The following is a 15,450-nucleotide window of genomic DNA, read 5'->3' on the forward strand; positions in this document are numbered from 1 at the left end:
GTTTTTCTTGTGACATTGAATGTAAAAAACGCTTTTAACTTAGCAAGATAAAAGGATATGCTTTACGCTCTCAAACTTACATTCAGAACACCAGACTATCTCTTGAGAGTACTTAGAGGTTATCTCAAGGATCGCTTTTTGACCTATACGACAACAGAAAGCGAACCAAAAAAAAAAATAACTGCAGAATTCTGGGGATCCACAAAGGACTTGATCTCAAAAACGTGTCATACGACGGACTGCTCTGTCAGGAAATTCCAGAGGGGACGTTTTTTGTAGGGTTTGCGGACAATGCTGGTGTAGTGATCGTTGATCTTACGATGGAACTTGTCCAGATACGACTTAACCAGCTCATGCGGAGAGTAGCTTCATGAATGGAGAGCCACAGACTCGAAGTTGCACCAGGGAAGGCGAAGATAATACTATTGACGAAGAAAGAGATAGATACCATCATTTTCCTCAAGGTACAAGAAGAAGAAGAAGTAATGACGAAGGATACCGTAAAATACCTAGTGGTGACTCTGGATAGAAAGCTCACATTTTAGAGCAACCTTAGGCAAGCAGCAGACAAGGTGGCGGCAAGAGTAGTGGCATTAAGCCAAATCGTGCTGAATGTTAGAGGCCCAAAACCTGCAAAGCGCAGGCTCCTCATTTCTACGGCCCATTCTATTACTTTGTACGGGGCTAAAATATAAAAAGATAAGATGAACGCTAGAAAGAAAAGAGTGAAGATCACCTAAGTTCAAATAATAGGAGCCTTGAGGATAGCCTGCACCTATCGCTAAGTCTCAGAGTCTGCGATAACGGTGATAGCCGGCGTAATTCCCATCGACCTCCTTGCGAGAGGAAGATAATTTAAGCACCTTACGGAGCAGGACTTTGGAAAAATGGAGGCTAAGAAAATCGCCAAGGAAATCACCTAGGAACGCTGGCAATATAGATGGTAAGAGAAAGTTAGACGTAGATGGACGGCACGCCTGATAATAGATGTCAAGGAATTAACTGAGTGAAAACACAAGGAAGTAGATTATTATCTTACCCTATTCTTCTCAAATCACGAATATTTCTGTTTACACCTGAACAAGTTGCGGAAATTACAGACGGCTGCTTGCAAGTACTGTGGCTACGACAAAGATGACGCAAACCATTCTTTCTCTGACTGCTCTAAGTGACCAGCTGAACAAAACGTGCTGCAAGAAAAAATTAGAACTTTAAATACAGACAACGTCATAAATAAAGTGCTACTTAACGAAGAAAGATAGACTGCAGTAAGCCAATACATACATACAGTTTACCAGCTAAAAAGGAGGATGGTTTTCTAGACGACTGAGTGGAGGTAGTGCGCGCGTGGATCTGGTGCCATCGTAGAAGCGTGGGGTTGTGTTTTTCTGGCGGCTTTCGAGGTGTTGGGGGAGGGGGGGTGTGATCATGGGGCTTCGGGGATGGAGCTGCCTGGGCGTGGCCGCGGAGCAGTTGGTGTGTGAAATGGGGGCCTGCGTGGGGGCTTAATTTCGTGCAGACTCAATTAAACTACTTCGCTCTATCACCTTTCTGCTGATAAGTGGCTGCGGCTTGGTAGCCCATGCTCTAGCGTGTTTCACTTCTGGTGCCCCACTTTTTTTTCGGGACTGGGCTCTTGGGGTGTGGCTGCGAGCTGGTTGGTGTAAGGTATGGGGGCTTGCATTGGTACTCGAATGTGGGTAGGCTATCGAAGGCCACTTTGCTATATCACCTTCCTGCCAAAGAGGAGCTGTGCCTTGGCGGCCTAAGTTTCCGTCCTACTTGCTCTGCGGTGGGTGCTCTTTTTTGCGCCTTTGTTGGAAGAAGCCGGCATTGGGCTCGTGCTGGGAAGCATCTTTTTATTGTTTTGCTCCTTTCCTTCAGCTAAACAAAGAAAAGCAGCTTGAATGCATGTTGGAAACTATAAAATGCCCTATACGACGTAACAGTTACAAGACGCGTTGGTAACAAAGTACTGAAGAAATCTTGTTTTAGGGGCTAAGCCTTGGTGACCTTGGCTTTAAGTGTAAATGCGGGAGTGAATTCTAAGCCGGGTGTCCCAGAAGAAACGTCTTGTCAGTTTAGTGGGTATGGTTATAACAAGTCCCACGTAAGGGAGGGTTTGTAAATCTTTTTATCGTGCATAAAAGCATTCTGGATCAGCTTCGAAGTAAAAGAAAAAAAAAAATGACTTATAATATTGATGACAAAGATAATAATATTAATGATGATAATGGTTATAAAGATAGTTATATTATTAAGAACTATGTCATTGATGGTAGTGTCAATGGTTTAAATAATTATGTCAATAATGTTTGAATTCACGCTCATAACAATGCTTAAAAAAAAATATTAGAAAGGACAATACTGCTCATGTTCATGAAAATAATAATAATGGTAATTGTAATGAATAATATAAAGATAATCATAACACTTATAAAGACATTAATTGTCATACTGATTATAATGGCGATAAGGATAAAAATAATTAAAATAATGATGACAAAAATAAAAATAATGTAAATAATGATGGTGAGCATTAGGACAACGATGCAGATGATATCAATGTCGATGATATAGATTAGATGATAATACTTATAATGATTATGTTAATGACACGCAGTGATAAAGATGACAATGGTAATAATGATGGGTACAATGATGACGTTTAGATTGATGCTGACGATGATTGTAATAATAATGAATAAATGACCCTGTAATGATAATGATGATGATGATGATGATGATGATGATATAGTGTCTATAGTTATGCTAGTAATAATGATGGTCATAATGGCTATAATAATGATGGTGATGACAATAATGATAATGATGATGATGATAATGATGATGATGATGATGATGATGATGATGATGATGATGATAAAAGTAGTAATAATAATAATAATAATAATAATAATAATAATTATATAAATAATAATATAAATAAAATAATAAATATTAATGAAAATAACGATCGAAATTATAGTGATTATAATGATTATTATCAGTATATTAATGGTGAGGATGATGATAATGATACAAATCATTATGCCAATGATTAAGATAGAACTGAGAATAAAAGTGATCATGACTAAGTATGGTTATAAAGATGATAGTCATGATAATGAATATATGAAAGATAATAGAAATGATAACGGTAATGATAATAACTATAATAATAATAACAATAGTAATGACGGAAATACTGTTAATGGTTTTAATAGTTGTAACGTCCTTAGTTATAGTATTGAAAAAAACAAAAAATAAAAAAAAAACAACAAACCAGGGGGGATAAATGGGTTATGGGACCCACGGTAAGAACAAAGTTCTTTGAACATGACGAGTATAAAAACACAATTTCTCAGGTAACAAGGGGGTCACCAGACCCATAGAAAGAACGAAGCTCTATAAACGTTAGTACTGCATTCATGTAGTTCACTAAACAAAAACTTGAAAAACGAATAAAAGAAAAAAAATTAAAAAAAATAGTTTAGTACTAACGATGGTTTAACTTTGTGAGTACTGTATTTATGCACGACGTTCTCACGAAGTTTGACCATCGTGAGTACTGAACTATTTTTTTTATTTTTTTTTTTTATTCGTTTTTCAAGTTTTTGATTAGTGAACTACATGAATGCATTTCATTTCTTGTTTTATTTTTTATTTTTTTTTTATTTCTTGTTTTACTTTTTTTCATATTTCATTTTATTTTATTTTTTTTCATTTTTTTTTATTTCCTTTATCTAATTTCCTTTTCATTTTTATATTTAATCTTTTTTTTTTCATTCCCTTTTTTTTTTTTTTTTTATATATCATTCCTTTTTTTTCATATTTAATTTCATCACTTTTTTTTCATTCTTTTATATTTCCTTTATTTCTTTTTTTTTTTATTTTTCAATTTATGATTATTTTTTTGTATTTTCTTTATTTCACTTCTTTTTTTATATTTCATTACATCATTTTTTAATACAACATTTTGTTTGTTCAAATTTTATCTAATTTCATTATTATTTTTTTTCATATTTAATTTTTTCATATTTCGTTTTTTTTTTTTTCATATTTAATTTTATACTTTTTTTATTTATAACAGTAATTATTAGCATTACTGTAATGCCAAGAAAACCTCAGGTTTAATGAAAATTGGTCAATATTTTATGCATTAAATGCATAAAATCCAAATATTTAATGCGTAATAACGCGCCTTATTATATTTAATTTACGTAACCATATTTATGCTAATTAAATGTTTTTTTCTGTTTTTTTCTAGAGGTATTATTTAGAAAACAAATACATAATATTTATTATTAATTAAATGTAGTATCAGTAAATGCATATAAAAATGGAATATTATAGTTACGAACCACAGATAAGTACAAGATAAGTACAAGTAACCGAGTTTCTATAGCCGGCAGCGCTCGTAGCAGAGTGGGTAAGGTACAGCACTCATATGCAGGAAGTCGAGGGTTCAAATCTCTTTAATGGAAAGTGTTTTTTTTTTTTTTTTTTTTTTTTTTTTTTTTTTTTTTTTTTTTTTTTAGAATTGTGGAAAAAAAAAATTAAAAGTGAAAGAAATTACTGTAGGAAAATAGAATTAAAACTTGTTTACAAATTAATTGCTTAAGAGTGTGAGGGGGAATGGTGGGTTAAGGTGTGCTGAAGAGTAACATGGTAGATATACATATATAGTGAGGAGAGGGGAAGTGTGTAGAAAACACTTGGTGAGGGGGACGGGGTAAGGGGAGAAACTTGAGAGGAAGAGATTTCTAATTAAAAAAAAATCTGTCGGTTTTAAAATTACAGCCCCTCGAGTAACGCAACATAAAGAACTTCGTTCTTTTAATGATAATATTATTAATAATTATGCTGATTGTGATAATAATGATGATGATAATGATAATAATAATAATGTTGATAACAATAGTGACGATGATTATGATAATGTCAATTATGATGCTTATGGTAAGAATTATGATGATGATATTGATAACAATGATGATAATCATCATTTTTATGATTATGTTGGTGTTTTGAAGAATAATAATGTTGATGCCAAAAAGATGAAAATGATGTTACTAATAATAAAAATAAAGTTAAAAATGGTTAAAGTGGTATCCATCGTGATAGTAAAAATAGTAGTGATAATTATATTAAAATTAATTCTTATCATTACAATTGTGAATTGTTGATACTGATAATAAAAATAAGAATTATTTTAACAATGATGATTATGACAACGATGATCAATATAAAGATTATTATGATAATAATGATGGTTTGGGTCATTTTTAAGGCACTTACGATAATGATGACAATGATCAGAATCATTATAATAATAATGATGATGATGATGCTAATGATGATCATAGTGATAGTGATAATGACTTTAATAACAATGGTTTCAAAAATTTTAGTGAGTTTAATGGTAGTTATTATATAAAATATGTTTATGATAGTAAAAATTATTATTTATCCAATTTGGGTAACGAAAATAACACTTGCAATGATAATTATAAACATGGATACGGTTACAATGATGAGAGTAGTTAGGAAACTTATAAGGATATTGATAAAAATGAAATGTACAATTATAACTTAGCAATGATAATTTTAATAATAATCAAAATAATAGCAGTTTTTATAGTAATCATGTTTAAATTTATAACAACATTAAAGCAAGTCATAAGAATAATGATAATATTAAAGGAAATGTAAGTCCTTACTTTGATAATGTTAACGATATGACTAATAATGATGATATCGATAAATATAATATAAAGATCAATAAAATTCATTATTATTATGGTAATGACAATGATCATAATAACAACAATAAAATTTATACTTATAATGATAATAATGATAATTTTTAAAATAATAATAATTATGATGGCAAAAAAGATGATAATGGTGAATATAATAAAAAAGATGATGATATTTATTATAATAATAAGAATAAAAATATTGACAACGATCTTGTTGCTCAGGTTTCACTGACAATATCCGTAATAATGTCAATAATTGGAATAATCCTTGCAAAACTTATAAATTTAATGACACCGATGAAGATAGTAGCAGTAAAAATGATTATAAAGATAATCACAATGATAAAAACTGTGTCATTGTTGTAATTGTTAATAATCCTTATAATTATCTTAAAGATCTTTCTAATTATCCTTATAACAATGAAACAAAATTTAATTATAAAAAAAAAGAATTATTATCATGATAATAATAATTATAATAATAATAGTCATGACGAATATACTAACAGTAATATTACTAATAATGACAATAATTATAATGATAGTAATAATGATGGCGATGACGATGTTTAAAATATTGATAATAATCATAATCATGATATTTAGCATTATTCCTATATTGCAGATCATACTAATAACGATAATAGTAATAAGATGATGATCTTAAAGATGATATTGATAATGACTTACAAAGATAGAGATGATGATGGTAATAGTAATGGTCATAATGATGATATGTTTAATGATCATGACGACGATAATGATAGTTATCATTCAATCATACTTACGATGGTAATGATGATAATACTGATAATTGTTATGATAGTTATGGTGTCTGTTGTAATAATGATAATAATGATAAGAATAATGATCATTATGATGATGATTATTACGATAATAATAAAAATGATGATAATGATTATGATAATGTTAATAGTAATGTTTATAATAAAGATTGCGATATTAATGACGATGATGGTTATGGTGATAGTCATGATGATGATAATAGCGGTAGTAATGTTGATGGTAATGATGATAATAATAATTATAATAACGATGATGGTGATGACAATGATAATGATGATGATGATGGCTACGACAGTAATAATGATGATGACAATAATGATGATGATGATGATATTGCTCACGATATTGATAGTTATGATGATCATGAAAATAATTATGATGATAATAATGAACTCATTTTGATGTTGTAGCATCATAATGATAATTTTGATAATAAGGTAAGGGTAGTAATGCTGATGACGTTGACGATAGCAATAATGATAGTAATGACGACAAAAATGACAATAATAAAAATTACAACAATAATTTCGATAATGATGATAATCAAAATTGTAACGACGATAAAAATAGAATTCATAATGACGACAATTATATTAAATACAATGATGTTGTAGCTTCTGGAGATAATAACTATGATGATGATGATTGGGATGATTGTGATAATCATAATGATAATGATGAGGATGATTGAACTGATAGTGATGATTATAATGTCAATAATGAAGATAGTGATGATGACGTCTATAATGATAATGGTAATGATCAGAGTCATAATAATCATTATCATTGCGATGACGACGTTGGTGTTAAAGATGACGATAGTAGTAATGATAGTGATGTAGACTGTTATGATCATAATTATGATATCGTTGATGATTATAAGAGTTAAGATGATGGTGACGATTGTTATTATTATGATATTGATTACAGTGAAAAATTTTCTTTTAAATAAAAAACTGTAATATGATGTTTTGTTCACGAATTTTATTCTTCGTTAAATTTAGTAGATAATTTTATTATAAAAAAACGTTCGTTTGTTTGCCAATTATTGATTTCGTAAGAGCTTGTTATTTTCTACTAATTAGGACCTCAAAACTAGCAGGAGCAGAGGCCAAGTTTAAGTTTTGTGCAACTTCTTTTGTTTGCAGCTTGGCTTTTAACTGGGATGGATAAATTTTGATATGATGTAAACTCGAGCACAATCAAATTTTACTTTGTCATATAAACCCACTAGCAGCTAGGCTTGGTTGCCTGACTAGGACTATGCCGTCAAGACGGTCAGTTTTTTCATATTTTTTTATGGTCTACGTCTAGTTTAGTCAATTTTTTACTGAGCTCTGGCATAGTCGTAACTACCTAAGAGTGAATACTTTTGTGTAAGAAATGATTGATAAATCCATTCTGGTTCAGTCAGGTAATGATTCTTGTAGTTATTATCTAGAGCAATTGCTTATATGCGTTCGGCACATTTTATTTGTAATTTTTTTTTTTTTTTTTAAACAAAATCAAGCGAAATAAAGTCACAGGTACGTATAAATATTGCTCACCAAGGCCACAATTCTTTTGAGCACACAATCGGCAGTACGAAAAAATTATTTCTCATAGGAGTAAAAGAAGAGTGTTCCATGCTTCTTCCGTGTGCCTTTTTTTTATTCTCATGAGCCTAATCCATGTGATCCGTGTGATCCATGTGACTGCTTTTTGATTTTTACAGATTTCATTAATCTGCACTGGATCACAATTATACAGAATGATCCAGGTTTGTTTTTATTTAAATAACTGTACAAAATTATAGATAAAATATATTAGGACAAGTATCTTTGGGGCAAGATATTTAGGAATGTCTCTGGTAAGTTTATGCCATCTCTTGGATGTATGATTTTTTATACATGAGATCGAAACTTTAAAAAAGCAAGAAATTTGTACCTATTTGTTTGTAATTATTAGTGTATAAAGTTTGAAAGAAAAGTGCTTCGGATTATTTAAAAGCTAAATCTTATTATTTCAGTTAATAACAGTAGAAATATATAATCCAATGTTTGTACGTCAAGATTTTTTACTGTGCTTCTGTATAATATTCGATGTTTATTAAAGTGGTTAGGATTGATCTTTAAAAGCAGCATCTGTATTTGTCTCTTGTACTATTACAAATAAAAAGAATTAAAGGTGTATGGTTCATTCCTTATTCATGCTTGGTTTATTAGATGCAAGATAAATCTAGTACACGAACTAACACATAGATATTGGGATAATGTAATTCTTTTACTTGCAATGAATATTGTGTATTTTATGGTAAATTTTAATGTTATCTATTAGTTCGTAGTGTCTTACATTTTTCAAAGCATAAAATTACATGACTCATGATTTTGGGACACAAAATAAAGTAGCTTTATTCAATCACACAGCTTTTATTTTAAAATACAGTATTAGGAGGTTAATTGAAGAAGCGCGTACGTATGAAGCTAAGAAACTGAGTGTTAGTTGATATTTTTAAAATACCTTGTTTTACGGCCTAATATTTGACTTGCATGCTGAAGTAAACTCTGCAGCCTTCTAATTTAGCTATAAAAACGTATTACTTAGTTTTTTTATTTCTCTAGCTTAAACTCAAGCTTACGGTTTAACTATAAAAGAATATAATCTAAAAACTAATGTACTTACGGTTGCTTTTATAAACATATCTTCCAAATTGACCATCAGGAGACAGTGACAAGCTATACGTAAAATTAATAGTCTTCGACAATTCTTTTAATAAATCAACGCAGTAGCCTCTGCAGCAGTTTATCATGGATGGTTCTAAAATAAGAAAGACGGAAAGATGTTACATAGTTGTTACAAAATATTAAGTAAATAGAGGAAAAAGTTTTAACTTAGTTTAATAAATACGAGGTTCATCATGGACAACCCTTAAATATTTTACTTGTATGCATATGAAATTTTCCACTTACAATGAACCAGGATTGTCAGATGTTTATTACGTATTTAATAATGTATTAGAATTACAATTCTTACAAATTACTAACTATCAAACTTTTTTTTTCTTAAGTTTTCTAAAATTTCTACGATGATGATGCGTTAAAGATAGTCTTGTTATGCATACGTCTGAAGAATGCACTGTAATACTCAAGCAGGTATAATTCTTTTCTTTTAAATAAAGTAGAAATCAACAATAAATAAAAAGTTGCTTATTGACTAAGTCAAAGAAATAAATTAGGGCAAAAATTATTTAAATTTATTGGAAGTCAAAAAAAAAGAAATTATAGCACCTAATTATAAGATCACTTTAGATGAAGAAAATTTCACATTTTTATTATACCACCTTGTATTCATTTTCACCTTTTAACCACTACAATTGTAATGAATATTAACTTTAATGGTGATTTAAACTACTTATGTTTTTCATCTTACAATACTTTTATGTTAAAATAATAGATAATTAATGAAAAATTCTACATAGCGTGGGACACAGTCTTTTGTGAGAAAGTCAGTGAATTAAAATATATTATTTTAACTTTCATATTTTTTTTGTACTATTCGTACATTCTTTTAATTATGTGAATCATGCGTTACTAAAACGTTTACTTTGAAATTTTAGATGCATAAGAACTAGTAATTAAGATTCTATACATTAACCCCAGTGCATCTGAAGTCCTAATTTAGATCTTGTACTTTTACGATTTAACTAAATTGTACTTTCGCTTCAAGGATGCTTCCCTTCATCCATTTTATGGGTGACTATTATTGTCCAATATAGAGGAATTCTGGCAATGAATCTTTATGTTTAAATTTTGCACCAAGCAAAAAATTTTATTGAATTTATCATGACTGTATACACATCGTTCCCATGCAGTCCGATAATTATGGCATTACTGATACATCGATTCTTCTTTTTTAGCTCACAGTTAATATTACCGTACAGACAATTAAAATTATAAATGACTGACAAAATTTCTACTTAAGTGAAAGAAACAATTTATTCTGTTTTGCGGAAAAATTAAATATTATTATTGTTTCTATCATTTTATTTTTAGTTCTATGCCTTATAGTTATCGTTTCTTTGTATACACCCTTATTATTATGAAACAAAAATTAGCAACCACTATTACATCACAAGCATCATACGCTAGACTAGAAACAAATGCGTAACTCAACTGACAAAGTCTGAAAAATTTGAAAAAATATTTTTTGTGCAGAATTTCTTCTATTTCTTGGGAAAAAAAGTTCCGAGCCATCTAAACCTTAACTTTTTCCATTTATTGGACACTATACAAAATTAGTGTAGTGTTTACCTTACTTAAACCCAACAAGACATCTTTTGAGCCTCTGGAATATACAGGATTTGTAAAATTACTTCACAGCCTTCTGTAGCCCAGCTGAATTATTAAAATAATTAGTTTGATAACAGTTTGTCAAACAACAAGAAAATAAAATTTTTGGTATAAAAGTTGGTTTTTTTAACGTTTTTTCACAAATAAGTACCATGGTAAAATTTTGAATTTGCTTTTTTATCATTCTTCAAGCTATAAAATTGTACTTTAGTTATCTATTTAACCACCGTTACAAGCATACCATTGTACAAACCATGTTATATACCTTACCTCTTGATTCACATATTGTTTGAGTTTATTATAGAATAAAGTTTCTGAGCTAAAAGGCCATTACCAACAGAATTAGGAATTTTACTTAGAAAATTGACATAATTGTTATTTTCTGGTTTATCCAAACTATTTTTTGTCTCATACTGTATGCTGTAATACATTATTGACACATTATACGTTTTTATGTATCTGTTCATTCGATTAGAATTTTTATCACTTAAAGAATAAATGTTTTTATCGTAAGACACGAGTAAAACTATGTAAGTCAATCCCAATTCTTAATCGAACATTTCTGTGCAAACATCTGATCTCTTACAATTTCTTGGAACATACATTTTCGTTTTTCACTTCTAATTTATAATTTGTTTAAGTTGTTGTAAGAATTGAAAATTTTCTTTTTATTAGAGCAAATAATGTTACTTCTTCAAAAATAGTATTAAAACGTTAGAAATGATGATCAAACAGTTTCTTTAACGTTAAAAAACTTTTCATTTTTATGAAATAAGGAGCATTGGATGAAAACTCCTCTAAAATGATCCATTTGTTTCAAAAAAAATTTTGGTGTAACATCGGTCACATAAATAACATCTGTCTTATCATTAAAAAAATGTTTTTTAGAATCATATGAACCTCATTTCAGATAGTTTAATCCTTTTGCCATTTTTATTAGGTTTCTAAAAGAATCGTTTCACTATTAATGTGATCCAATTGTAAAAAAGAAGTTCTATATAGCCACATCTCTAGAAAGATAAGCAGATACAATACCAGTTTAAGCCTTGAAAGCATATTTTTTTAAAAATAAAAAAATAATACGAGTACATAAATAATAAAAGAAGGCGTTTGGCGTTATTTGTCAGAATCTTTTACAAGAAATAATTTTTCATTTTATTTGCATACAATTTTCAAAATATTTTTTTGTCACTTGTCTCGCTTTTCATCTTCTTTTTCCCTCGGTCGTATAGCAACATTTGATGATCTTGACTTTAGGAAAGGCAAAGATATGACACTATGGGCCCAATGGCTTAAGTATATTGTAGCTAATTATGACTATCTCACTTACCCTGGTTCATAGAACCTTAATTACATCTGATTCGTCCTTAACCCTGACTTATTACCACATTTCGTCCATACCCTCATAGTTTTTTTGCATAGTTCTTGACAATATAATCCCATGCAAGTTACATTAGTGCCTTACTTAGACACTTAAATACAGTAATGTTCTTATAAATTTAATATAAGCATGTGCAAGCTTTATTTGCATAACCTTCTGCTTTTCATACAACAAGTATACTCATTTATTTAACAGCTGTAACTCAACACACCTTTTAAATTATGCCTTATATTTTTGTACTTCTTTCTTCTGCTTTCTCGGCTAGTGGTGTCATCTTATGCTCACTCTTCCTTTTCCTTTCATATAAGACTGGAAATTGAGCAAACACACACAATGGCTTAAAAATAATGTTATCACACATTATAACTAGTTATAATTCTAGCCTCTAACCTCTAAGAAGAAAAAGTAACTTCTTCATATATTTCAACCAAAACAGAGAATTTCTTAAATGCTCTAGTGTAGCTAAAAATTTCCCTTATAACGTAACGTTTGTATCTATTTGCTCAGCTTTTAATCGCCATCGTACAACAAGGGCTAACTCTTACAAAAATCTTTTTTACTCTTATTTCTAGGCCCTATAAACAAGTATTCTAGCGCTCAACCGATCAATTAGGACCTTTACTACTTATTTATAGTAATTTTTCACATAAAGTTTGAGGTAGAAGAAAATTTGCAAGCAGACTTGCAGCTAAAAAGCAGCAAAGCCGAAGGCTACGTTAATCATGGGATCAAAAAAAATAATTTCAGAGGAATCTGACGGTCAGGCGTCCCACTGCAAAAAATCCTAGATTATGGTTCAATCTCTTTAGTTTAAGGGCTAAAATTTAAGGGCGACTGGTGCAAATATAACAAGCTAGAGGGACACGCATCACCATTTTGCTGCAAGACACCCTCAATGGTGATACGTTTGCCTGGGGAGATTTCCAGTTTAAGTAGTGACAGTGAGGTTTAGTTTACGGATTGTCATAGCAGAGAGCGTCACGTCTGATGAAGTGCCAAATCAAAGTGAAACAAGACAGAAAGATTAGAACCATAAAACAATCATGGTCAAAAGCTCTCCAGAACTGTAAACGATAGCTTTCCTTGGAGGGTAAAAATGAGGACCCTGAAGACTTCCTCGAGTGTCTACAAGATTACTGTTTAGCGTAGTGGTAAGTGAAGAAGACTTTAATCAGTGCCCATGACACTACTGGGGAATATGAGTAAATGATATAGAGTAATACAAGGCGAAATAGCGACATAGAGAGGTCTTAAGAAGGTTTGGCAGTATTATTTAGAGAGGTGAGGAATGGGGAGTCCTCCCTGCCCGTGCAGTTGGGCCTCCTTTACCGCGCACCTCCTCTTGCACTCTACGAACTTGAAACTGTACGACTGTAACTGCCAATATTTTTCAAAATCACCTGGTAAGGCTTGATTTTTTTTTTGTCGAGCATCTTGCTTTTGTACAAAGGTATCTAAAAACTTTTTTCTTTATTTCAATGCACTTAGACTATACTTTAATTTCAATTAAAAGGCAAACCTAACCTTGCTTTCTCTTAAGAGACCGTGTTGAACTGTGAGTACTTTATAATTTTTTTCTCGAAAATTTCCCCTGGCGAAAAATCTGAAAAATCGTGTGCACTCCTTATGTGCTCAAATATAACATATACTTTTTTTGGCACGTTTTCCCATTTTGAACTTTTCTTCCAAACCTCCTTAAGCATGCGTTTTGGTGAGAACTTACTGAAGAGGGCATTTACAAAGACTTGCTTGACGACTTGCTTCGGTGAACTCGCAAGAAGGAGGAGATATTATTAGCATGATGTACATACTATCGTAATTTAACAATCCATCATCCGCCAAAACTGTCATCGAAACCACGCATAGAAACTTACTGTCGTGTGAGCAAGCCAATGAGCAGCCAGTTCATACTATTTCTGGGCAAACTCCAGAAGTACGAGTGACAGTAAAAATGACAGGTAGTATGTGCAAACAGCACGTATGTGTCGCCTCCCCTCCCACTCTGGAAAAGATTTCAAAATTGACACTACCCTTTAAATACTGAAATACTCGTTTGATTATTCCCCAGTGACTCTTCATTGGCTTACCATTAAATCTGCCTAAATAGTTGACTTTGAAACTTATATCTAGTCTTGATACAGTTGACAAATACAATAAACTACCAATAACTTGACGATAAGGCACTGAAGAGTCCAATGCTTCATCATTATAGAAGACTTTTCATTACTTAAGATTCCTTGTTCCATGGGTGTTGATGCTGAATTTAAGTTATAAAAACCTAACCGCTTGATAATTTTCTCTGTATAACCAGCTTGACCAACGAAAACTCCATTTCTGTCCTTTTTCACTTCCATATCAAGAAACATAAACTGATATTTAAATTCCTCATCAAAAGTCATTTCAAATTTATTGCTCAACTTATACAATACTTAATTCATCTTATCCCCGTTAGCTCCCACTATAATGTCATTATCAACAGATATTGCCATGATAACACTTGTTTCTTCTTTATAGACAACACAGGGATCATCATCTGTACTAATAAAACTAATGAATTCTAAATTCTTTACATATTAGTTAAAGTTGCTATTCCAATCTTTTGATGCTTGCTTTAATCCATATAAGCTTCTCGTTAATCTACCCACACGATCAGTAGTTGATAATTATCTATTCCTTTTTTCTGTTCATATCCTCTTGCTACCAGTCTCATCTTAAATCTGTCATCACTCTTCTTGCTCGAAATCTATTTTCATGTTAATGGTCTTATATGATCCAAAGCTTTTACTAGTTTCCATGTTTGCATTTTTATGTGAGCTTCTTATTATTCATGGCTTTACGCAAGTTTGGATCTTCCATGGCTTGACTAACTGAGATTTCTTCCACCTCTTCTATCATGGAATAATCATATTTTCCTGGTCTTTTTAGCTTCTTTCTGTCACGTAGTTGTCTTGTTGGCTCCGTACTTTTATTAGGAAACTCCTAGTCTCTTATATTCTGTGATTTCCTTGACACATTTTTAACTTCATTGATATCACTATCACTTGACTCTTCATTACTCTAACTATTGTTTGATTTGGTCTCAATGCTACTTGGCATGGTTTTAACTCTTTCATTAAATATTCAGAACTTACAATAGCATTCTTACTTTTAGTGTACATTCAGTAACCAG

General features: G+C 30.9%; 1 protein-coding gene across 1 annotated transcript in view; it reads right to left on the bottom strand.

Annotated features, from left to right (window-relative positions):
- Nmdar1 (glutamate ionotropic receptor NMDA type subunit 1) overlaps window positions 1-15,450 on the bottom strand; it is a 1,366,481-nt gene that overhangs the window by 678,424 nt on the left and 672,607 nt on the right. Inside the window, exon 11 of the mRNA XM_089592421.1 lies at window positions 9,234-9,368. Coding sequence (XP_089448547.1) covers window positions 9,234-9,368 — 135 coding nt within the window. The remainder of the gene's footprint in view (window positions 1-9,233; window positions 9,369-15,450) is intronic.

The sequence above is a fragment of the Copidosoma floridanum genome, unplaced genomic scaffold, assembly GCF_036245765.1.
Source record: "Copidosoma floridanum isolate Cflo_tuat_1 unplaced genomic scaffold, Cflo_Japanese_pri ptg000017l, whole genome shotgun sequence".
Classification (NCBI taxonomy): Eukaryota; Metazoa; Arthropoda; class Insecta; order Hymenoptera; family Encyrtidae; genus Copidosoma; species Copidosoma floridanum.